The sequence below is a fragment of the Adiantum capillus-veneris genome, chromosome 2 (assembly GCF_014529385.1).
Source record: "Adiantum capillus-veneris isolate H3 chromosome 2, ASM1452938v2, whole genome shotgun sequence".
NCBI lineage: Eukaryota > Viridiplantae > Streptophyta > Polypodiopsida > Polypodiales > Pteridaceae > Adiantum > Adiantum capillus-veneris.
In genome coordinates this window covers 93,990,232-94,015,622 of record NC_140932.1, presented here as the reverse complement: position 1 = coordinate 94,015,622, position 25,391 = coordinate 93,990,232, and the positions used below count along the sequence as shown (strand labels likewise).

Sequence of the window (25,391 nt, the reverse complement as noted above, 5' to 3'; positions counted from 1 at the left end):
CTCATAGATCATAATGGCCTTTTGGAGGCATGGATATAACATTTTGTTTTGTTTTGTTTCATTTTTATGCATTGTTGAACCTTGTCTTTCCTTTATTTGACTTCGGGTGTAGCCACTCTAGCAAGGTGAGACTATGCGTTTGGGGTGGAGCCCCATTTCCTTGCCCTTGCAGCTCCATGTCATCTATCTCTCTTGTTGCGTGCTCTCTCTCTCTCTCTCTCTCTCTCTCTCTCTCTCTCTCTCCCCGCAAGAGAATGAAGGCTGGAAGGTTGCAAAGAATTCACTACATCAAAACGTGTATATTTGTTTTTGCCTCTCCAATTCTATGCTACAAAACCAATCCATCTTCAGCCGGATCCATGGACATTGACAAAGCCAATGTCCTTAGTGTAGATCCAGAAACATTGACAGCATCCAATGGTCGTGCAGCTCACGATGGTAGGCTGCTAGTGGAGCTCCTCAAGCGGCCATATCGCCGTCGCAAGCGCTTGGTTGAAAGCAACGATTTGGCGGAACTGAAAGCGGAGGGGGAGTGCCATCGATGGGAATCATTAGGAGAAAGTTGGACTCAATTTTGGATCCTATAAGAAACGCCAACTCAGCATAGAGAGAGGTAATCCTAAAAAATACAAAAGGAGTTTTTTGGAATTCTATTTCTCATAGTACATATGTAAAAGTTTGCTCGATCACTTAAATGCATGCTTGTACAAAATGCTTTTCGAGAGCCCAACTTAAGTGTGCACGAAAATCCATGTCCGTGAATCTTAATGAGTGATGTGATGTGCGATGAGAGACAACACATAAGAGATGTTTTCAAAATACAAAAAGAACACCACGGATGCATTCGAAACGTCCAAAAACCTTCGGATAGCACTTTAAACACTGAAATCCAACGTCTCTAACTCAAGATACAACCGTTTTAAGCCTAGGGCCTCATGAGGTCATAACCAAGCGAGTAGAGGCCCTCAAGACCCCTCATGGGCCTTTATTCGCTTGGTTCTGACCCCTTCACAATCTTAAATAGTACCTATCAATCGCTATCAAGTACAATCCGTTCGAATTTGAATTGTGAGTATCTCATAAAAAGGTGATTGATGCTTGTGCGAGATAGCAACATTTGGTCATAAAAAGGCGCTCGGCGCTTGTGCAACATGTCACTATCAAGCGCCTCACTTTTCTCATGACAATGATAATTTCGCCAATATGTTTTTCATGGATATTTTCAAAAATGAGACAAAAAGCTTTTCAACGTAATGTTAGCCTTTTTCTTATTGGCTAAGGAGCATTCTCTCACTAGAGCTAAAAGGCCCAAAAATGATTCCATTTCTTTCCTAATGTCGTGGAGGCGGATACTTGGATCCTCCTGCTCAATTGCGGCTCATCAAATGCCATGCCAACTGCCTGCAAAACCAAGTGGTGTTGGTGGATTGGCGGGATGTGCAAGTCGAATGTTTCACGGCCATATATCACTCATACCTTTTGGATGGAGGTGTACCACGTGTTCGATCGCGAATGCACAGCCAAGTGCTTGGCCAAAGTGTCGCGCTGCTCTGACAGGCCCTACCCGACACACACCGCTCCTAGCAATCTGCGCAACCATGTCGTGCACGACATTCTCAACATGTGTGCTATCCTTATGGGCGTTGGAGTGGCTTACGTCTGACAAACCAACTCTCTCTCTCTCTCTCTCTCTCTCTCTCTCTCTCAATGTGCGGGGATCAGTCGGGACCCAAAGAATGAACGTTGTGTACACTGAGGACTTGCCTATGTGCACCCCTCCTCCAGGCCACCGGTTCTCTCTCTCTCTCTCTCTCTCTCTCTCTCTCTCTCTCTCTCTCTCTCTCTCTCTCTCTCTCTCGACAATTGAGATCCGTGTTTGAGTGATTAGCATGTAATTTGTCCCAAATTGCCTCACAAAAAAAAAGCGATTACGTCTAAAAAATAATGAAGCGATTCATCTCGAAAGCCTAGCATCTTATGAAAAGCTACAAACTTTTTTATCTCATGACCAGGGTACAAGTGGCCAGGGGTATTTTGGGACTTTTGGAAAATTTGAAGGACATTTTGGAAATGTGTGATAAAATATTGGGAGGCGGAAAGTGCGGACTCTCTCTCTCTCTCTCTCTCTCTCTCTCTCTCTCTCTACGCAGCACGCTGCAGGCCTCACCTCGATATTGCGTCAGCACAGCCAACCCAAACCCCGTCGCCGTTCCCCTCACGACCGCCCATGCAACCGGCATCATTACGAGGTCATTCATTCCAGGAGTTGGTTGTTTGGTGTTTTGGTTTTTGGACTACATAAATAATTCTTAGTAAAGGGTTGGATTTTGAGTGCATCTCTTGACCATCGGATAAAGCTTGCGGATTAGTATCACATAACAAGCTAATGATTATAAACTTTTTTATTATGATTTCTTTTAGGCCTTTGTGAGAGCATGTTGAGATTTGTGTACCTCTCTCTTCAAAAAGGGCATTGAGTATTGTATCGAACATTACTTTTTGGCTTTCTAAAAGAAACCCTTAGTGTTGTGTTCGGTTAGGGAGACTTTCATTGTTGTCACTCCATGAGAGAAACTTACCTTTCATTTCACATCGTGATGTTCTTTTTGCATTCTATTGTTTTAGAATGCTAAACTGAAGCTTCACCTTGCATAATTCTAATAAATTTTATACACACACATATATTAATTAGTTCTTTTTATTTCACCACAACTTCAGAAGGTTTTACATTTCTTGCATTCTATAGCTTGATTTCAGTCAATGTTAACGTTCGAGAAAGACTCTTTTATCAAGCGGCTGCTGTTGGTTGAGTTTCCTCCTCATAAAGAAGAAAATCGGAAATACTAGCAAAAATTTTGAGATTTGCAAAATTTTTGGACGACTTTCTCAGAGATTTCATCGATTTTTCTTTCATTTACCATTGTTTGCAGGTAGCTAGTCTCGATTTTCAATCGACTCAAGACTAAGCTGAGGCAATCCTTTCTCAAACATTGATACCAGTTTAATTCAACCTAACAATTTTATCACTTTCTTATTGTTTCTGAAAGCTATCGTGACCCTTTCACTTGTTACTAGTAAAATGGCGCCGCCTTCAGCGGCGGCATGGCCCTCTTACCCTCAAGCTCCTCACTCTTGACAAATTTCACAAAAGAAGATCAAGAAAACTACTCTCTCTCTCTCTCTCTCTCTCCTTCCTCTTTTGTTTGTGGCAAGTCTCGTTCTCTCTTACCACCAATACAACTGTAAGACCTTCGCCGGTGCTTAGGCATGCCAACAATATCTACATAAGCCCTACATTGAGAGAGAGAGAGAGAGAGAGAGAGAGAGAGAGAGAGTTGATTGTTTCATTTAACCTATTATCATGAATATCAGCATGAATCCTACTACCTTGGAAAAACTCCTTCCTCTTAGCAAAGCATAGTTTTAAGTGAGCTCACAAAAGAAAGATCTCTTCTCTCTCTCTCTCTCTCTCTCTCTCTCTCTCTCTCTCTCTCTCTCTCTCTCTCTCTCGGTGTTGCGAGCAAGAACGTGGATAGCTCTCTTTCTCTCTCAATGCTGCAAGCATCATTCATCGCAAGTGTAACGTTGAAAAGGGACTTCGTAGTGTCAAGCTGGCTATCAAAATTATATTTTGATCTCTCCTCAATGTCTCATGTCCGCTTAGAGAACACTACCCAAAGGTGCCGGAGAAAGGAGTTACTGACACGCGTTCGATGGGGGGGCGTAATACCTCCCCCAGGAGAGAGAGAGAGAGAGAGAGAGAGAGAGAGAGAGAGAGAGAGGAGCCGTTCTACCCTCTTTCAAGTTTGCTTGTGTAGTGGATATTGTTGCTTTCGGGGTGCTACTTTGTGTCCACAAAACCATTGGTGCTTAGAGAGAGCCACCACCTGGCACATGCATACCTACTCTAGAATACTCAACTATCAGCACCTCTAGGATTAGCTCGTGGGCCGAGATAGAACCCATGTTGGGTGTCATTGGATTAAAACAACCCTCAAAAGGGCGATGTGCAACACCACATGGGCATTGGGCTTGGGCTCTGGCACGTGACCTTCTCTACTCTAAACACCACGATCAGCTCTGGTGCAAGAGCGTCACAGGCCCCTCCATGTTTGCTTGTGTAGCAGACGTTGCTACTTTCTTGGCACTCCTTTGTGTTCATGAAACCATTCTGCAGCGGATATCACCTCTCTATCCATGTTTGCTTGTGTAGTTGTGTTCATGAAACCATTCTGCAGCGGATATCACCTCTCTATCCATGTTTGCTTGTGTAGCGGATATTGCTCCTTTCTTGGCTCTCTTTTATATTCACAAAATCCTTGGTGCTTAGAGAGAGTGCTTGGGACCACTAGCCCGGTGGCACCTACAAACCTGCTTTAGAATACAAAGGGCCCTCTAGGGTTACCTCATGGCCGAGGCAGAGCCCACGCTAGGTGGCACTGGAAAGTAGCCTCAAAAGGACGATCTACACCACCACATGGGCCTTGGGCCTTGGGCTCCTCCGCATGACCTCCTTTGCTCTGAACACTGTGATCATTTATATTCACAAAACCCTTGGTGCTTAGAGAGAGTGCTTGGGACCGCTAGCCTGGCAGCGCCTACAAACTTGCTCTAGAATACAAAGTTGGCGGCCCCTCTAGGGTTAGCTCATGACCAAGGCAGAGCCCATGCTGGGTGTCACTAGAATGTAGCCCTCAGAAGGACGATCTGCACCACCACATGGGCCTTGGGCCTTGGGCTCTTTCGCATGACCTCCTTTGCTCTGAACACTGTGATTTTCACAGTGCAAAAGCCTCCTCAATCCCAAACTTTACCGCTTCTCTCTCTCTCTCTCTCTCTCTCTCTCTCTCTCTCTCTCTCTCTCTCTCTCTCTCTCTCTCTCTCTCTCTAACGGGACGATGCTCGAGATGAGGATCATAGAGAAGGTGAGCAAGATGATGAACGCTACGACATAAGCCCAAAAGACGAACACAGTAGTGCTTTGTTGAACACCCTACACATCATCGCCAACGGCAGCAGCAGAGCGTGTTGGATCCTTCACACCTTGTGCATTTTTCTTCTAAGCTTCCTCTTGCTTGCCTTTTGTAGGCTCTCTTGCACCCATTTTGCTCTATGTTCCTGCCTTTGATTGTCTCTTGTCTCACCTCGCACGGGGCACACTCGCCTAAAAGCTACCAGAGGTAGGGAAAAGCACCACGTGGCAAGGGGGGGTTGGAATCATGATACCATTTTATTATATCTACCTCTTATCTCCCTCTCAATGTCGCTCTCTTTATATATATATATCTCTATCCTACCTCTCTATATATCAATCGCTCTCCCCCTCTCTATCTATCTCAATCTCTTTCTCTATCAATCACAAGAGTCTCTCTCTCTCTCTCTCTCTCTCTCTCTATAACTCAATTTATTTCTATATCAACCTCTCTATCTCTCTTTGAATCTCTCTATTTGAAATTGTTCAATGACATTTGTAAATTTTTTTAATAAAATGTCTAAAGCCACAAAAAAAACGTGTAGAACCATTAAAAAAACATCACAAATCTGCTAAAAACATTTAAAAAAATTAGTAGATTTGTGAAGTTTTTTGGAAATGGTAGAGAGAGAGAGAGAGAGAGAGAGAGAGAGAGAGAGAGAGAGAGAGAGAGAGAGAGAGAGAGAGAGAGAGAGGAAACCTTACTTTTTCTCTATTTTGGGGCGAAATTTCTCCTTTTTCCCCTCTCCCTCAACTGGCATTTGTGAAATTAAAGTTTGGCACGATATTAAGTTGAGACACATTTTTCCCGGACACTGGCGCCGCCAGCCCTGTTCAGGAACTTCAGGTATCTTACCATAGAGAGAGAGAGAGAGAGAGGTCTTCTTCAGTGGAGTCTTGATGTTGACAGTCAGTTGAGGCCGCCCTGATGTCCTTCAAAGTGCCAGAGCTGCAATTAAAGCCACAGCTTGCATGCTACAACATTGAGAGTCGGGAAGGGGGAGACACACAACGAGAAAGATTGGTTAACATGTCTCAATTTCAACCATTGCTTTTGCTTGCCTACCTGGGTCCTACCTGAGAGAGAGAGAGAGAGAGAGAGAGAGAGAGAGGAACTGTAGTGCATTCCCATGTAGGTGTCATGTCCATCTACATCCCTCCGTCTTGTGCATGCATTGCACTGCGTGGGTTTTTTGCTCTGTTGTTGCTCTCGTTGTCGCACACAGGTCCCTAAATGCACTACTTTATTAAACATCCTGTTAATGCAAGAGTCCATTTCCACTGTGCAAAAGAAAACCTTTCGCCACATCCGAAGTTCTCTCTGATCCCTCTTGTCGCCTCTCTCACGACTTGCACGTTGCATACATGGAAACGGGCAAACAGCGCGCGCACACACACACACACACACAGAGAAATAGAACGCACATGGCCCCACGAAGTGCTCCAAGATCTCTGAGCCAAGCGACTCCGGCTTTTTCCTACATGGTGATTTTTACTCATGGTGATTTTTACTCCGCTGTGTGTGGCGGCCCTTCTCGTGCCAGGTGTTCACGCTCGCCTTGGCTTCTAACACCTATCCCTGAGCCATCCATGGCCTGTCGCACCAGGCCTCATCCGACACACATGAGCACCCAATTGACATATTGTCCCCATTCGATACCAACAACAAAGAGCGAAACATGGTTAGCATGTCTCGATTTGAGTGATTGCTTTTGCTTGCAACTTTTTTTTCTGTAAAACTCACAATTTGTAAGTGAATTATATTAAGCACTAAAATTTACAAAATAACGTCAAGCTTAGGTCGTGAGCCTTGAGGTGCTGAAGATTACAAATTTGATTTCTACTGCTTCTTACCGAGGCTAATCATACCGGCTTTACAAGTTAGGTGAACTATAGTTCTAGGCTTTTACTTATCGCAAGTTGACAACAATGCATGTGTAGCCCTAGACCAGTGTTGCTTGCTTTGGAGCGTATAGATCATCACTCCGCTTTCTTGTATAATCTCTGAGAAGCTTGCCACAACAAGATCTTCTTCAAACACATGAGGGTTTCTCACCTGTCATATATGGTGAAAGAAGAAGTACCTGACCATTTGATTGCAGATAAGAAGAGCACGACTTTCCATCTTCTTGCCACCAAGACATAGATCAGTCTTGAACAACCTGATCTGCCATGTCCTTTGGACCCACTTGCAGATTTTTCATGCCGTGCCTCTGATTGCCTAGCATTCCATGAATAGGTGGGCCAGATCTTCACTAGCTATCATGCACCCCAAGCATCAATCGGGCCCAATTCCTCTTTCTTGGATCTTTATGCCCATCAATAGAGCAACCCAAATCACCTTCCACAAAAATATCTTCATAAATTGCAGCCACTTTGGCTTTCAGATGTTCTCCATGACTTCCTCCCATCGTTCTTCCGACCATTGTCTCTTCCATATTTTGTTAAGGGAACTAGAACAATTATTTCGTGTATTAATGCATGATATATGCCTTTAGAATGGGGTTTCCAGAAAAGACTACTTCCGAGCCATCTCCAGGACTTCTAATCAATCCCAGATTCACAGATTGACATTACAACATTGCCAAGCTCTTTTATCACTCTATCTCATAGACATTTAGTTGATACTAGGTTGCCAGAAAGTCAATGGTTTTCCAGCTCTTATTGTTACCATCCCAGAAGTGAACAAGCTGATTCAGACCCTTATTATTCACTATCCTGGCAGTTTCTATCCAATAGGGGCTTTGTGGTGGTCCTAAAACTTTAGAGATTTAGGGGGACCAATGCAAGATCGAGTTCTTGAAGTGCCCTGATTTCTTCCCCCCACTCCAATACCCCAGCTGCTCTTTTGCACTTCCTTACCAGTTCCCCTAAGATGCCCCCCAGACTTAGGCTAGTCCATGTCAGGGCTAAGAGTTTTTCATGAAACTCTACCCCTTTCCACCTACCACCTTTTGAACCAAGTTTAGCTGCATCTAATATATCCTTGTTCATGATAGCTTTTGCTTGAAACTTATAGCCCTTTAGCTACACCCAAGCTCTAATAACATTTTCGTAGATAGAGAGGTAGAGAGATTTAGCTCTTATAAGCACACATCCACACACTCATGTTCAAGATTATACACAAAGATGTGTAAAATTTATGTCTTCATACAAACTGCACAGAAATAGGCTAGAGTATCTCAAAGTTATTTTTCTATTTTTGTTGAGAAAATATATGGAGTAATAATAGAGCATTTGACACATCACAATCAAGGCATGATCTTGTATATATTTAACATCTCAATGAGCTTTTTCAATGATAGCCAAACAAGTCTAATATAGTTGTTAGAGCATGTAACATCCTAAACATACCATGTATCCATACAAAGGAAACAAACATCGAGGCCCTTGCGCTATCTTCCACACATCTTCTGCAATCAACATATGTTCTATGGCCACATTGTTGGTGTTCCTATCCAATTTGTCCTCAACAAGTAACATGCAGCAAATACAACATAGTTGTCAACCATGGCCAATGATTGCACTTGATGAAAAAGTTGTTTGCATACATAAGAAATTGCACAAAATCAACATATGCTACAAAGCACAACCTAAAGCATACTACAGAATCTGCTTTGTAGAATTTTTCACTATCCAAAATTTTGCACAAAAAGATAAAATTACATATTTAGTGCTTCTTATACTAGAAACGAAGGTCTAAATCAACCTAACTTTTCAAGACTCTTCTGAAGTATATGTCTCCCTACAAGCATTGATCAAAGATCACCTCAACCTAAGAAAGTGAGGCCAAGGGTTCAAGAGGTACGAAGCCTACTCTCATATTCTCTTTTGGAATCAAGATTGCACACACAAAGCTTGAAGGAGAAGAAGAAGCACAAGCACTGACATTTCTTACTACGGAAGTACAAAGATAAGGCGGCCTAAAATTTTGGATTTGCTTGTACATCAAGAAAAAGGACCTCCTAGTGAGGGAAAAGGTGTCATGATAGTCGGAAGTGTGTTCACAGACGTGACTACCAAAATATGATAAAACTTACCCCAAGACAGAGAGTACAAGGTCCAAATTCAAAACCTTCTTCAATAGAAGGTCAATGTATCTATGTTGAGACTCTCTCTCTCTCTCTCTCTCTCTCTCTCTCTCTCTCTCTCTCTCTCTCTCTCTCTCTCTCTCTCTCTCTCTCTCTCTCTCTAGCTATTTTATTTTAATAGATGAACATAAAAGTTCAAAAGACAGCTGGATTTAGACAAGTGACCAGGGGTAGCACAAAAACAAATTAGAACTATTCTTGTGCATAGCTATAAGAATGAGGTCTCATTATAGTGTATAAGCACAAAGGTTGATCTGTGTTGTTTGTTCCATAAAGTGGTAAGATTCTGGTACATCAAGGGCGGACAATAGCTAAGCCAAAAAAATTTCAAGAAAGGATAGAGTCCTCACCTGCATCCATTCAAACAAGACAACAACTAAGTTAGCCTTGAATGCATTTTACAAGTGTCAACGGACTATATCAGTTGTTATCCATGTCCAACTTACAACCATTTTAACTTAAAACCATCCTCCAAAGTATTCATGAATTCTTGTTTTGTCAAGGAAAAGGTGTGGTTTTGTCCTTTTTAAGTTCATTTTAATGCTTGTAAAACAAAGGTCATCACTCCTTTAAGATACCAGTGAATTTTGGTAGTAAATATAGGTATGGTTATTATATAGCCCGACTTTTTTTTAAAATCCTTAAAATAGATATTTACATACACATCATTTTGACTGGAAGGCCACCACCCCTTTCGATCCAAGTGTTTTACTCCCAATTTCAGCCCCAAAGCATTTTGCACCTTTTCCTCAACCCTACAATACTATATATTACATAGCAAGGTGGTCATGTACTTTCATAATGCATCAGAATTAGTTTAGGAACTCATCCAGACCAAGCAAGTGCATGCACGATCACTCTTATCGCCTCCATCCTTCTCTCCTTTTTTAAGAAAACCCAACAAAACTCAGTAGCCCTATCCTCTATATCCGACAAGACTCCCAAAAACACTGTGTTACACAACATAAAATTGTCTCGTGTTTGGCTTAGGCATCTACATTGCAAACCATATCAAGCCAAAAGAAGTCAACATACTAAATTGTGAGCGAGGTACCAATCCTTTTCATCATTTTTTTGAAAAAGCTTTAAAAAAAACGCAGGAACTGTATCAAAAAACCAACAAATATTATGATGCCATGCATAACATGTAAAAAACCTACTTATTTCAATCCGTTCAACCACAACACCTGCCTCCAAGTGTTTCAAGACCAAAAGCCCAGGTGCTTTCAAAACCTCAACCATAGTATGCAGTACAACCCGAAACATAGTATGTAGCACCACACCCAGTCAACAGTAAAAATGTGATGCAGGTTCAAATGCGGCACAGCCAATATGCTAACAATCCCACAGTAAGCATATACCAAATGTAACTAGAGCCTATCGGATCGGAAGGATGGGAATCGAGGAGCTTTCTCAGGGAGCTTTTTTCTTGATTTTTACTTGCAGTAGCAAAAATCACAAAAATCTCCCTTGTGGAGAGAGCTCTCTCCCTTCTCTCTCTCTCTCTCTCTCTCTCTCTCTCTCTCTCTCTCTCACACACACACACACACACACACACACATATATATCTATGTGTGTGTGTGTGTGTGTGTGTGTGTGTGTGTAACACACACATATATATCTATATATACATATAGATATGTATCTGTGTGTGTAGCTTTTTTAACTTATATGATAAGACATAATTGAACTTTTACATTCAAAAGACAGATAGCTTTAGAGAAAAGGAAAAAATTAGTACAAAAATAACGCAGTCCTCGAATTATCTTTGTACGTGGCATATGAGAATGAAGCCTCATTCTAGTATACAATGATACTGATCCAATAAAGAATTACTTCCCAAGTGGTAAGAGCAAGTATATTATCTTGACTGACAATAGCTTTAAACCAAAAAAAAAAAAATCCAAGAAAGGATAGAGTCCTCACCTGCATTTATCCAAACAAGACAACAGATTCGTTAGACTTGGATGTGTATTACAGGTGTCAATGGACTATATCAATTATTATCCATGTCCAACTTACAACCCTTTTTAACTTAAAACCACTGTCAAAAAATGTTCATGTCTTTTAGTTCTTTTCATTAAAAAAAAATTAGTAATTGTATGTTTCCTTTATATCCCAATGTTTAAAAAGACCTTTAACATATATGTCATTTTGATCAAAAGGGCATTACCCCTTTTGATCCAAAGTGTCTTATTTTAACCCATAGGTTAGTTTGTTTTAGAAAATTGTTACGCCAATTTGTTTTAGGCTCAAATTCTCAAGTATCAAAAAGCATAAAGTAACCTAATTATCAGCTTGAGATATGTACCAATAACAAAACATCTTTGTCAATTTTATTAGGCTCCGATTTCACTAGCATAACTAATTACCATGAAGCCATAAAGTGTTTCTCATCACTTTTGTCAAGCCGACTTAACAATCTCATATTCATGTATGACTGTCATCCTACTAGAGTTTTTATGAAAAAAAACCCCACTAAAAGAATCCAAGTTAAAAAGATTAGTTAGGAGAAAAAATCCATATATGTTACTAGTATTGTCAACTTCATGCGATATAACTTACTATGCGCGATCCTTTGTAAGTGTAGCCCAAGTTAAGAAGATTAGTAAGGAGAAAAAACCCATATATGTTACCAGTACTATCAACTTTATGCAATATAACTTACTACGCAGGATCCTTTATAAGTATAGCAAACCCAAACGTGGCCTAAGGGAGAAAAACCCCTTTACACTACATAGTAGTATGCAAAAAATTCCATGTATCTGATACAAATTCTCAATAGGCCCGACTTCAAGCTAGAAGAATGAAAGTAACAAGTAGAAGATCCCCCATTTTTCATTGTCTGAGTACTGCCACATTTAAAGCCCCACTATACTGGTTGTGCATTGGTTACCATATCATCTGAAATGAGTTACAGGTGTTGTTCAAGCTGGAAAAAAAACAACCCCAACCTTTTGCTCAAAATAAATCAAGCCCCTTTGCACTACCTAGTAGTATGCAAAAATTACCATGTATCTGATACAAAGTCTTAACAGCCCCAACTCTAGGCCAAAAAAGAAGACAGTATCAAGTATATGGTCCCCCATTTTTCACTGCCCGAGTACTGCCACATTAAAGCACCATTATATTGGTTGTGCATTGGTTATCATACCATCTAAAAAGAGTTACACGTGTTGTTCAAGCAGAAAAAACCCAACCTTTTGCTCAAAAGAAACCAACCCCTTTCCCACTGCGTAGTAGTATGTAGAAATTTCCATATATCTAATAAAGTGACAAATAGCCCCGACACTAGGCTAGTCATACAACAGTATCTCATATAAGATCCCCCATTTTCGTTTCCAAATATTACCACAGTAAGCACCATTTATATGGTTTAAACAAATACCTTCATCAAAAAATGATTTACAGGTGTTGTACAAGCTAAAAAAGGTAGAAACTAATTCCCCTACACTGGCCAAGAAACCAAACAGTACTTAGTATGATCATCAATGTATTTCAATCCATCTTTAATTGCCTAGATATGTCGCAAAAAAAAAAAACAAAGAAAAAAAACCAGGTACCGTTAGTTGGTGACTGCTTGTTTTTAGTAGAATAAACATTAATGTATCTCATCAAGGTATCAAGGTGAGTACCAACTTCAGATGGTAGCTCAACAACTTCCATAGCTGCTTAGTATCAAAAAATCCCTCACACCTTTTCTTGAAAAACACATGCAGAGGAAAATAAACCCATAGACTAAGTGAGGGGCCAGAGCACCCTCACCTTATATAGCGCCTCCAGGCAAGTTCAAGGTGAAGACGCCCACGATCAAGTACTCAGTAGCTATTGCTTCCCAAGCCGCCTCTATGGCCCCTCCTGCTTACATACAGGGAGTTGAGAGAAAGAGAGACCCCGTATAGGGGTTATCATATGCATTGCAATGTAGTTAAGTGAGACAGACAGAGCCAGCGGGCGTGAGGTTTAAGGTAATGAAAGTAGCTACCTCAAAAGGGGTGGGTTCCCATGATGTGTTTGGGTAAAATCATGTTAACGTGTCACTGAATTTGATGTCCCGGACAATGATAACTAGCATAGTTTTGACATATGCTAACTAGTACAATAACATGAGCTACATCGCCAAGATATATGATGTATTGTATATCAGTAGAAAGCTCTTGAAACAAGGAATCCAAATGTACAACCTCCGACAAATTTGGATATTATTTGTAAACAATTTACTGGATGCCCAATTATTTCAAGATGTGCTAATTTGAAAATGCTAGCACAAAAAGCGCGTCACAATAACATGCATTCACTCGTTTGGGAGGAGAAAGGTTAACCCCCCATTTTTCAACTACTTCCTTTTCCAAAAAGTATTACCACAAGGGATTTGTGTACCAAAATACATGCTTTTTTTGGTTTTTATATATATAATCAAACTACTGTATAGGTAAACATGTGTGTGTGTGTGTGTGTGTGTGTGTGTGTGTGTGTGTGTGTGTGTGTGTGTGTGTGTGTGTAGCTATTTTAACATAAATAATAAGACATAATTGAACTTTTACATTCAAAAGACAGCTGGCTCCATAGAAAGGGAAAATGATAAGTACAATGTTTATAAGAATGAAGCCTCATTGCATTATACATATATTAGAAGTACTTCCCCTACAATAGGTATATGTGTAATCATGTGTGGACAATTGCTTTAAGCCAAAAAAACCTTCTAAGATAAGATAGAGTCCTTACCTGCATCCATCCAAACAAGACAGCAGATACGTTAGCCTTAGATGTGTTTTACAGGTATCAATGGACTATACCAATTGTTATCCATGTCAATCTTACAACTTTTTCTCAACTTACAAGCTTAGTCCACAGTATTTATGTGTACAAAAAAGAAAATCTTTAAAACCCATAGTTTATATTTTAGCATAGATATTATTCTGATTAAAAGGCCATAACCCCTTCTAGTCCAAGTGTCTTATTCCCCCATCAACATCTTTATTAGTTTTTTTTTAGTTTTTACTTTTCCATATTGTGAAGCTCACCACATGAAGCCATAAAAGAAGCCTTAAAAATTCCATTTATAGTTCAAGGATATCAAGCTTGATTTTGTTTATTTATTGTTTTATGCCCATTAGGGTTCATGGAAACCAGTCCTTTCCCGCGTTTGTTTGTCACTTACTTTAATTATACAACTCTTAGCAAACCAAGTGGTAGAGAACCCTTGCGGTATCCAGCCAGACCGAATGTCAAACCATGAAGTAAAAGGAATATACGCCTTTACGGGTTTATTTTTCGACTATACCCGACCATGTGAATGCAAAGGTATTGTAACATCTTATCAAAACAACCAGTAACGAACAAGTCTAGTATCAATATGCAGCCGGGGTATACCCCCAAAAAACCCTACCAACTATGAACAATCCAACATTGGTATGCTGTCGGGCCAAACCCCCAATATAGAATTAGCTAGTATTTTACGCGATCTGTAACCATTACCAATAACAAGTTTAAAACCAGTAAACACCCGGGGTATACCCCCCATCCCAAAAGATTTAATTTGAACAAGTTCAGCGTTAGTATGCAGTCGGGGCAATCCCCAAAAAAAACCCCAACCATTGTGTATAAAAAATCCAATAATAGTACGCAGTCGGGCCAAAACTCCACTACTCAATTTGGCTAGTAATTTTGTGCGACATGCAACCTCTATCGGTAACAAGTCCAAAAACCAGTAAACATGCAAGGTATACCCCCCATCCCACATATTTTTATGAACCATCAGTATGTCATGCCATTAACAACAGAGCCCTACATTGCCAAGCCAAACGGCAGCAGTTATTTACAACATACCTCAATATTTTTAAACCAAATGAACAGTTAACGCAGAGTAGCCAAAAATCAGAGTTTTGCTAAGTCAAGTGGTCAACAATGCTTAAGCCACATCTCAATTACTTAAGAAGTAGCGGGATCATTAGTTTGCCACATGTGTATTAAACCATCCAATGTATTGTTAGGTATGGCCAACCCATACATTGGGCCTTACCAAGCTTTGAGCAACAATGGTTACCATAGCCGGTTGTTTACATTATCCTAAGACAAGAAAAAAAGAAAAGAAAACCTTAATAACAAGCTTAGTGGCCAATCTGTGTAGATTGAGTTGCAAGCTCCATGTTTGCTGCAACAGAGAATAAACAAACACACAGTCCTATCTCTTTATGCAAGCAAAACAAACACAAGGCTAAGTGAAGGGCAGAATGCACCCTCACCTCTTTAAATAGAAGAAGGAAGACCACCATCACTCATGGCATGTAGCGTGCAGAGAGCACTAAGTAGAGCACGCTCCTCCTAGGGAATTAAAAACGGGTAGCCGCCTCTGATGTGGTCCGGCAGAGTAGAGCAGATCCATCACTGCACCTCACGGCAAGTAGGTGAGGCCAGAAAAAAAAAATATAACCACATTATTAGGGTCTTGCAACCATTATGACCCTTTAAGGGTTCTATAGTGGAGATATATAGCCAAAATGACAACATTTAGGGGTTAGTATAGCTTTTCTAATATGCTGAAAACATAAAGGCAAGAAACAATGTGTGTGTGTGTGTGTGTGTGTGTGTGTGTGTGTGTGTGTGTGTGTGTGTGTGTGTGTGTGTGTGTGTGTGTGTGTGTGTGTGTGTGTGTTACCATAAATAATATGACATTCAAAAGACATTTGGCTTTAGAAAATCGAAAAGATAAGTACAAAATAAACTAAGTCTTAGAATTATTTTTGTACAATGTTTGTAAGAATGAGGTCTCATTCGAGTATACAAATAACAAACGAACTTCCCAAATAGTAAGTGAGTGTGTAATCCAATGTAGTACAGCTTGCCAAAGTCAAAAAAACCTTCCAAGATAAGATAGAGTCCTTACCTACATCCATCCAATCAAAACAACAATTCAGTTAGCCTTGGATGTGTTTTACATGTATTAATGGACTATACCAGTTGTTATCCATGTCAATCTTACAAAAAAAAATTAAAACTTTTACAAGATAAGTCCAAAGTAAAACAATATATCTTTTCCCTCATTTTCTTAAAAGAATCCCAGAGTTTCTAGGCAAAGCGTACCATTTTGTTTAGAAGGCAATCACCCTTTCTAATCCAAGTGTTAGAATTTCCTCTTTTTCATATATTTTCAACAGTTTTATTAGTTTATGAAAGCTCCACCAAATGAATTTAATAAAAAGTTTTATAAACAATTTTCTTAAATTATAAAGCTCGTTAAGACTTGCTTTTAGGTTAGATACCTATCATAGTGAATGGACTCCAAAACATCCCTTAAACTTAATTTGTACATCTTTTACCATATACTTCTCTTAAGCCATCCAAGTAACAAGGAGCACTACTAAAAGCACGGCCTTTCTCCAAACCATGAAGTCTCTTTTTAAGTGCTAACACTAAAACAATAATCAAAGCAATAACGGGAGCAACATCTGGCCGAGTGAATGCAAAAACTGTATAACTTAACCTTACCAAAGTGAAGGTCAAGCGCAGCCATACTCGGCAGCCGGGTACAACACCCTAAAGATCATTGTGTGTTGTTTTTTTAAACGTAGTGAGCAATAGGACACAAAAGACATCATCACCCATGTATGTAACTACCCAATCATAGTTAGTGTGCAGTAAACACCTTCAAACTATGTAAGTATCCATAATTGTCCACCAATATACAAGGCCAATCAAGCCTTTGATGGAGTAATAAATCTCAAGTGAAACGGTGATAGTAATAAGTAACCCACGCAACATTCCAGTCAACTCTTTGATGGTGTTTATAAATTTTAATTAAAAAAAGCAACAGTATTAAGTAACCCACGTAGCATTTTCTGATGCTCATTAAGCCACCAAGGTAGGCTTGGTTATTGCCGATAGAGTATAATCAAGCTCAGTAGAGCGGCAACAAAAAAGCCCGCTTTCAAAAGCCAATGTAAACCTCATGCCATTAGGAAACAGCAAATATAAATGGTAGCTATTGGTACCTGAAACACCTTTACCTTTCTCAGTAACCACGAAGTACAACATCACATGAGACCCAGTGGAAGGGTAAAAAGCCATGCCATAATATCATTATCATACATACTCACCGTCCATGGAGGACCATAACCAAGTTCGTAGCAAAAACCTCATGCAAACCCACAATATCAAACACTATCTACAGCAATATTAACAAAGTGAAAATGCCCCTTTTAAAAAACCTGCAAAGAAATATGCATGGGCAGAGTGGCCAACCTGAGTGACTATTGTAGCGAGCTCCATACTTCAGTGTAAAACAAAACGCAATTCTTTTTAAGCAGAACAACAAACAAATCTAAGTGAGGGGCAGAGAAGCGCCCTCACCTCTTTATATAGAGGAGGGAGGTGGGCCGCCAAATCCTAGCAATAAGCAGAATCGGCATGACTGGAGAGACTCCCTTTTGAGACAGCGAGGCCGCTTACATTGCAGAGAAAAAACCCTAGCGCCTTCACGGCAAGTTTTTGCCATAGTACCGTAAACCACTTAAGAAAAAATCATATTTTGCCAATATTATAGATGGGCCATCGGACCCAGCCCCCCTTGTTTTACAATTATCCCAATATACCCAGCCACTGTGTAGATACATCACTGGTGTATCTTGCGTTTTAATGGCATCAACGGCTAAAGCCGTACCTAATAGCCCAAAATACTGAGTCAGTACGTAGAAGTACGAGCCCAAAACCTAAGCCTCATACTTTTTTCCATGCTTACCCGTGAAGTGCATGGGTACGACCTAATGCCAGTTATCCCTATACATCAAAAAGATGGCCAAATCCCAGTTTTTTTTAGAGTGAATGCTCGTCAAAGCATTGGTGGAGAGATACCTACACCCGTGCAGTCATTAAATACAAGTCATGTGAAAAAGCCCTTCAAAAATCCTTGCAATCCTCATTTATGTGCTCAAGCCAAGTGACTTTTATGCCCAAAGTCAAAACAAATCAAAAAAATGTATGTCGACCACTGTTTTTTTATTTTACCTATGTAGTCTAAAAAGACCAAAGAAAGCACGTAAGTTCATGGACTAATTTATTTTAATGCTCATGGCTGCTAAATCTCAAGCCACGCCATCTTTCTTACTTTAGTTTAGAAAAATTATCTGCAAACCATATAAAACCAGAACATCTGGTGGAAAAAACCAGAACCTCTGGTGGAAAAAACCAGTAAAGGAATACTTTTACAGAATGCGGACCTAAGAAGCACCATCTTTCTCCACAAGCTCCATGAATAGAGAGTAGGCAAGCTTCCAGATAAAGCCCTCAAATCTCTCTTTACTCCAACACAAACACCACGCAAAGAGACTAAGTGAGGGGATTAGGGCCATCCTCACCTTTATATAGTGCTTCATGATGATGCAGACCTGCATCTTTGAATTCTGCTTGGTTTCCAAAGTGTTTGGCTAAAAACGGTAGCGGCCATGGCCCCATAGGGGGATTGAGCGGGAGAGAAGAGAGAAAAAACATCATCATGCAACGTGCGGGTGCACAGAGCTCACATGACATTAAGGTCGTGAGGTAGATATTGTAAGCAACAAGCGTGAACTACTCGATATGCACACTCATTTAACTCAGTAACCAGAAATGCCCGCCAGTTACCATTATTTTGGGGTAGTGTCCCCAAATCGTGACGACATACTTCATGCACCGTTGAGAGGCTAAAAAGTTATCAAAGTGATATTTTAAGGGGCCAGTCCCAAGAAAAGGGGGGGGGGGGGGATGGGGGGGATTTTGTATTGAGGGGTTGTGGGGCTAAAGAAATCCTAAACCAAACCTGGTAAAGAGTCGGCTTTTGTACTAGGTTAAAGACTAGTTGTATAAGTACTTAGGTGTGTGTGTGTGTGTGTGTGTGTGTGTGTGTGTGTGTGTGTGTGTGTGTGTGTGTGTGTGTCCCTCTCTCTCTCTCTCTCTCTCTCTCTCTCTCTCTCTCTCTCTCTATACATATATACATATATATATACACTTATTTATTTATTCATTTATTATATATACTTATTTATTTAATTAATTATTATTATTATATATATACTTATTTATTTATTTATTCTTCTCTCTATCCCCGCCCCCTCTCTCGCTCTTGCTCATATTCCTCCCTGCTATTCTCTCTCTCCTCTCTCTTTCTCTCTCTCTCGCACTCACTTGAACATGAGAGAGAGAGACAGAGAGAGAGAGAGAGAGAGAGAGAGAGAGAGGGGGGCGGCAATAGAGAGAGGAATATATAAAAAGGTGTATATATATATGAGAGAGAGAGAGAGAGAGGAGGGGAGGGGGGAGGATGGAGAGACAGAGATGGAGGGGAGGGAGGGATAGAAAAATCTTCCTCCTAAACATCTTTCCACGAGGGAGCTTTCTGAATGAGCTTTTTTTTATTTTTGCTATTGCAAGTAAAAACGGTATAAAAAGATCCCTCAAAATACTCTCTCTATACCTCTACTCTCGGTCCGGGTATCTTCTCATACACAGTCGAAAATACCACCTAACTCAAAAACTATGCGTTAAACTCCATTGTATAGCCCGAAGATACACGGGGAATACCATACTTATCACCCCCCCCCCTCTTTTTTTGACCCAATAAATCAATCCAATCGGAACGAATAAGTGTAGCCTTGAATGCGTTTTGCAGGTGTCAATGGACTATATCAATTGTTATATGTGTCCAACTTACAACCTTTTTAACTTAAAACCATCATCCAAAGTAATCACGAATTCCAATTCTGCCAAGTAAAAGTTGTGTTTTTGTTCTTTTTAAATTCATTTTAATACTTGCAGTCAAAAATGGCATCACTCCTTTAACACTAGGTTGGTAATGGGACACTTTTATGTCCTGTTAAGTGACCATTTTCCTTGAATTATGTCAAGAGTTTCAAAATAGATTTTGAGGTGCTATCTGTCTAGAAAGTTGTCTCATGAGCTGCAAAAAACTCGACATTTTTTTGGAATATCAATTCCATCTTTAACCTTGTCCTTGCACAACATTTCACAACCTAAACTGTGTGAAAAAACGGGTCCTGTTTTTGGCTTTTTTCAACTTTTTGCAACTATACCACTCTAGAATTCATGTTTGTGAGGTCTACAATGCTAGAGAACTATCTTTAGTAGTCCTCAACATGTCCTGATGCTTCTAGGGAGAAATAAATGTTAAAGTTGTAAGTTATGACCAAATCACAAAAATTATCAAATCCTGTTTTTTAGCCAATTTTAGCTCTTCTATGATTTTTTTGGTGGCTTTCATGATATCCAAATGCAGTTTTGATTTTCTATGTCGCATATTGTAACATAAAGCTAATATTCCTTGAGTTTTGGGGCACCTAAAACCCTATTTTGCATAGTAGACAACGATGGTTGATTTTTTCAATTGTAGAAGAAAACGAAACATTCTAGTATATCAAGTATAGCTTTTTCAATATTGTTAGTTTCTTGTGACAACTACATGCATTTTGTAGGTAGTAACCATATCTAGTCATAAGGATCAAATTTGGCTAGATAATGAATAGTTTCTATGGGATTCTACAACTCATAATGTTGAACCCAGTTTTTTCATTTTTGTTGTATTTAGCACTTCATCTTTGTCCCCAAGATTCCCCTTGGTAAGAGATGTATTATTCTTTTGACATGCTCCATGGCTCCTTATGAACCTAAAAGGACAATAGGGAACTAAGAAAACATGCATATATTATTTGTATTGAGCGTGGCTATAGAAACTTTGATGATAGGTTTGCAGAATGGTACAAATTCAACTTTTTTGTACCTATTTCTTTTGGCAAAACAAAAAAAAGTGAGTGAGAAGCAATCATATGTTCTAATCACCAACCCATTGAAGTTAACTAGGGAATTTATCTCAAGTCCTACAAAAATCCCTAATCTTATTTTTATGCAACAAAACGTAAGAAATGATTGTTTTAGTGAAAATGTACTGGTCCATCAACTTTGGAGGCTTGGTGTGACCAAAAGATGAGAAATTTTACAAGTTTCTTATTTTTAACATGTGTAGTAGGCCTTGAACTATAACCTCATGAAAGGATTTTACAAATGAGTGGATCTACTATGGTTTTGGAGGTTTTTTTTCAAAACCCTGAAAGGACACTTTTATGTCCTGTTAGGTTACCAACCTAGTGTTAAGACACGTGCAAATTTTGGTAGTAATTATAGATATGGTTATTATATAACCCGATTATTAAAGTCCTTAAATAGATATTTACATACATATCATTTTGATTGGAAGGCCACCACCCCTTCTGGTCCAAGTGTTTTATTTCTAATTTTAGCCCCAAGTTTATTTTGTACCTTTCATCAGCCCTACAATAAAAAAATGCAATTTCACTATGCAAAAAAATTGGTCTGGGAACCCATCCAGACCAGGCAAGTGCGCGGTATCACCCTTACCTTCTACAACCCTCTCTTTTCTTTAAAAAACCTAGTAAAATCACATAGCCCTATCCTTAGTGTCAGACAAGGCTCCACAAATATTGTGTTATACAACAGAAAACTATCTACTATTTAGGCTTAGGCAATCAACACAGGTAAGTATGTCAAGCAAGAAGAAGTCAATATGACCATAGAGTGAATGGAGTACCAATCCCTTTTTAAAAAAACCGAAAAAAGTGTAGTAACTTCATCATAAAACTATCCGATGTTAAGGTTAAGATGCCATGCATTATATGAAAAAACTTGCAAATTTCAGTATGCTTTGCCATACAACCAGCGTGCAGGTGTATCAGGAAGAAGCCACAAGTGTTTTCAAAAACCCTTTTTTCTTTTAAACCAACCGTAGTATACAGTATAGCCGCAGGGTCACAAAAGCGACACCACGAGTATGCCGATCAACCTAATAGTAAACATATACCAAATGTAACTAGAGCTAATCGGGCCATGTATCCCCACATATAATGTTGCAAATACCATCCAGCTCCAAATATCTGCACGAAACACCTTTATTTACATCATATTTTCATGCAGCAGAACACACAGTTCGGTAGCATGCTACACACCATGTGTAAATAAACCGTTTAGCTCATTGTGCAGTAAAAAACCCCAAAATTTAATTGTGACCAGAGCCCAACGGGCAAGAAAATGCTCTTGTTAAAAAAAAACCACGATTCAATCCAGAGTGTATAGGAAGAGAGAGCCGAATTTGACAGAGTACGAACTTGTGAAGCCCCTTTATGTTCCACTAACTCCATAGCCACATTGTGAGAGATCGACCAGAAAAAGCCCTCAAATCCTCTCTTTACTCATACACACACAATACGCACAGACAAGGCTAAGTGAGGGGTATGAAGCATCCCTCACCTTGTTTATATAATGATATGTCGTCAGCTGATGCAATAAGGAGAGCCAGCAGGGCAAATCCAGTTCTGATCCGCTCATCATAAGGCATAGGGTTGCTAGTGGTGGCCGCCATGGTTTCAAATGTAGAGGAGGGGGTGGAGGTAGAGAGTAGACAACGTGGAGACGACGCAAAATGCCTAGTGAAAAGAGGGAAAAACCTAAGCATGAGGCATTAACACCCGAAAATGAGCCATAATGCACTGGGCTAGAGAGCCAAGATATCAAATCGGGTCGGACTCGTATTTATTTAATCAAAGGCAAAGCCTCCTCTTCCAAGGGTAATATCATATGTGGGATGGGGACCCCAAAATGGTGCAGTGTTCCTAGTTGTGGATAATTGGAATGATGGTGAAGTAAAAAAAATTCGACCAGGTAGGTGTCCATATTGCCACAAAGGTGCCAATTGTGGGTGAAGAGAAACTAAGTTAAACAAGTGAAAGGATCACGATGGCTTTCTAAAACAAATGGCTTATATATTATGAAAGGGCCCCAATAATAAGGTAAATGGTGCACATTGCACAATAGTATTTTCAAACAAAATAAAACGAAAAGGAAGTAAAATTAAAAAACACATTAAAAATTAAAACAAAAGAATATTTTAATGCTTTTAAATAAGCATAGAAAATAATTAAACAATTTAGTGAAGTGGTTTTTTTTTTTAATCTCAAATGAGAGAATCGTTCATCAATACCTCAGTGTTTGAGAAAGATGTGTCTAAGCTTAGACTTAAGCCGATTGAAAATCAAAATTAGCCGGTTGCAAAGGATGGCAAAGGAGAAAAACCCAATAGAATATACTCAAAAATAGTTCGAATATTTTGCAGATTTAAAAATTTCTACTAATATTTTCATTTTGTATTTGTGTAAGGAGGAAACTTGCCACTTAGACAAAAAGGACTTTTTCGAAGACTACATCATAAGATCAAACTCCTATGGATATTTTGTTTAATGTTTTGATCTCTAAAGTCATTTTCAAGCATGCAGAGAATGTGAATGCTGCCTAACATTCTAAAACAATAGAATGCAAAGCAAATGAAAAGGTCACGAAGGCTTTCAAAAACACTAAGAAAGTAATAAAATTGCTAGGTTGAATTAAACTGGTATCAATGTTTAGGAAAGGATTGCCTCAGCTTAGTCTCGAGCCTATTGAAAATCGAGTCTAGCTAGCTGCAAACCATGGTAAACAGAAGAAAAACCGATGAAATATGTGAGAAAGTCGTCCAAAAATTCTACAAATCTCAAAAAATTTGCTAGTATTTTCGGTTTTCTTCTTTGTGAGGAAGAAACTCGATCAACAGCCGCTTAGTAAAAGAGACTTTCTCGAATGTTAACATTGATTGGAATCAAGCTATAAAAAGCAAGAAATGTAAAGCCATGTGAAGTTTGAAATGAAAGGTGAAATTAAAAAATATTAATTAATATATGTGTGTGTGTAGAATTTACTAGAACTAAACAAGGTGAAGCGTCGCTTTAGCATTCTAGAATAATAGAATGAAAAAAAACCATATGTGTGTGTGTGTGTGTGTGTGTGTGTGTGTGTGTGTGTAAAATTTACTAAAGTTATGTAAGGTGAAGCTTCACTTTAGCATTCTAAAACAATAGAATGCAAGAAAAGTAAAGAGATGCGAAATGAAAAGTCTCCATCATGCACTCAAAACAATGAAAGTCTCCCTAACCCAACACAACACTAAGGGTTTCTTTTAGAAAGCCAAAAAAGTAAAGACAGCTCAGAAATGAAAGGTAAGTCTTTATCATGCACTGAAAACTATGAAGCCTTCCTAACCCAACCTAGCATTCTAAAACAATAGAATGCAAAGAAAAGTAAAGACAGGATGTGAAATGAAAGGTGAGTCTTTATCATGCACTGAAAACTATGAAGCCCTCCTAACCCAGCCCAACACTAAGAATTTCTTTTAGAAAGCCAACAAAAATGTGTGTGTGTGTGTGTGTGTGTGTGTGTGTGAGAGAGAGAGAGAGAGAGTATTCTAGTTCCTCTTGATGCATGCTTGAACTTTTGTCACGAATTTCTCTGCAGAGGAACTTTCCGAGCGGTGTATAGTATGTAAATGCGCACTGGCAGCAATAATGAGCTCAGCGATACTGAGGCATGGCCGTACCTTACAGTTCTTGCAGAAAGAGAAGGCACCAAAAGTTGGATACAACCATCAAATGCAAGCATCAGGGAGCTGTGCTAGGTCTCAAGATCCAAACATGGCTTGTCCATGGGCAAGGCCCGGCTCCAAAGGCTACTTCTATCATGAAGCCTCCTTCACCATCCCCTTAGAAAATGTGAGCAACTTCTTGAAAGATGTGAAGAAGCTAAGAGAGATGACTACCTCAGCAAACCTTTGCGCGCTCGACTTCTATGCCGGCATCCTCTTCCGATATGTGAAGAGATCAACTGCATTTTTAGGCCATCAAGGTGATTGCGTCTCTGTCGACATGGTCTTTCATCGATCAAACCACCCACACGTGCCAAGGCTTGATGAGGATATCTTCGAAGAGATAGAGCAATTGGCCTTCTTTAAGTACGCAGTGTTGCCTCATTGGGCTAAGAACAGGCCTCTCGCTTTCATGAATCTACGATCCAAGTACCCAAAGATGCATCAGTTCTTACTTGCGAAGGACATGCTTGATCCAAAGGGGCTCTTTTCAAACGAGTGGTCAGACCGTGTTTTAGAAATAGTGGGAAATGTAACTTCTGATAGTGATTATTGTGCACTAGAGGGGCTGTGTGTGTGTAGTGAAGACAGACATTGTGCTCCGGAGATGGACTACTTTTGCCAAGCGGGTAAGGTCTACAAAGAGGCTCGGGTGTGTGCAAAGAATGTGACTGGTGCCTTCATTGACAGGCTATCCCGCTCTCTCCTTATCTCTTGGATGCAATCATGCATATCATCAGTAGTAACGACTGCTTATTATATGTACATCTACCTGCAGGATTTGCTCAACAATGTGCCCTTCCTGACTTCAAGTGAATAA

General features: G+C 39.7%; 1 protein-coding gene across 1 annotated transcript; it reads left to right on the top strand.

Moving 5' to 3' along the window:
* Window positions 1-359: 359 nt before the first annotated feature.
* Window positions 360-25,391, top strand: LOC147463207 (putative truncated L-gulonolactone oxidase 7, mitochondrial). The gene is made up of 2 exons (XM_086495749.1): window positions 360-561; window positions 24,445-25,391. Exons 1-2 carry the CDS (start codon window positions 360-362, stop codon window positions 25,389-25,391), a joined length of 1,149 nt encoding a protein of 382 aa, XP_086351875.1.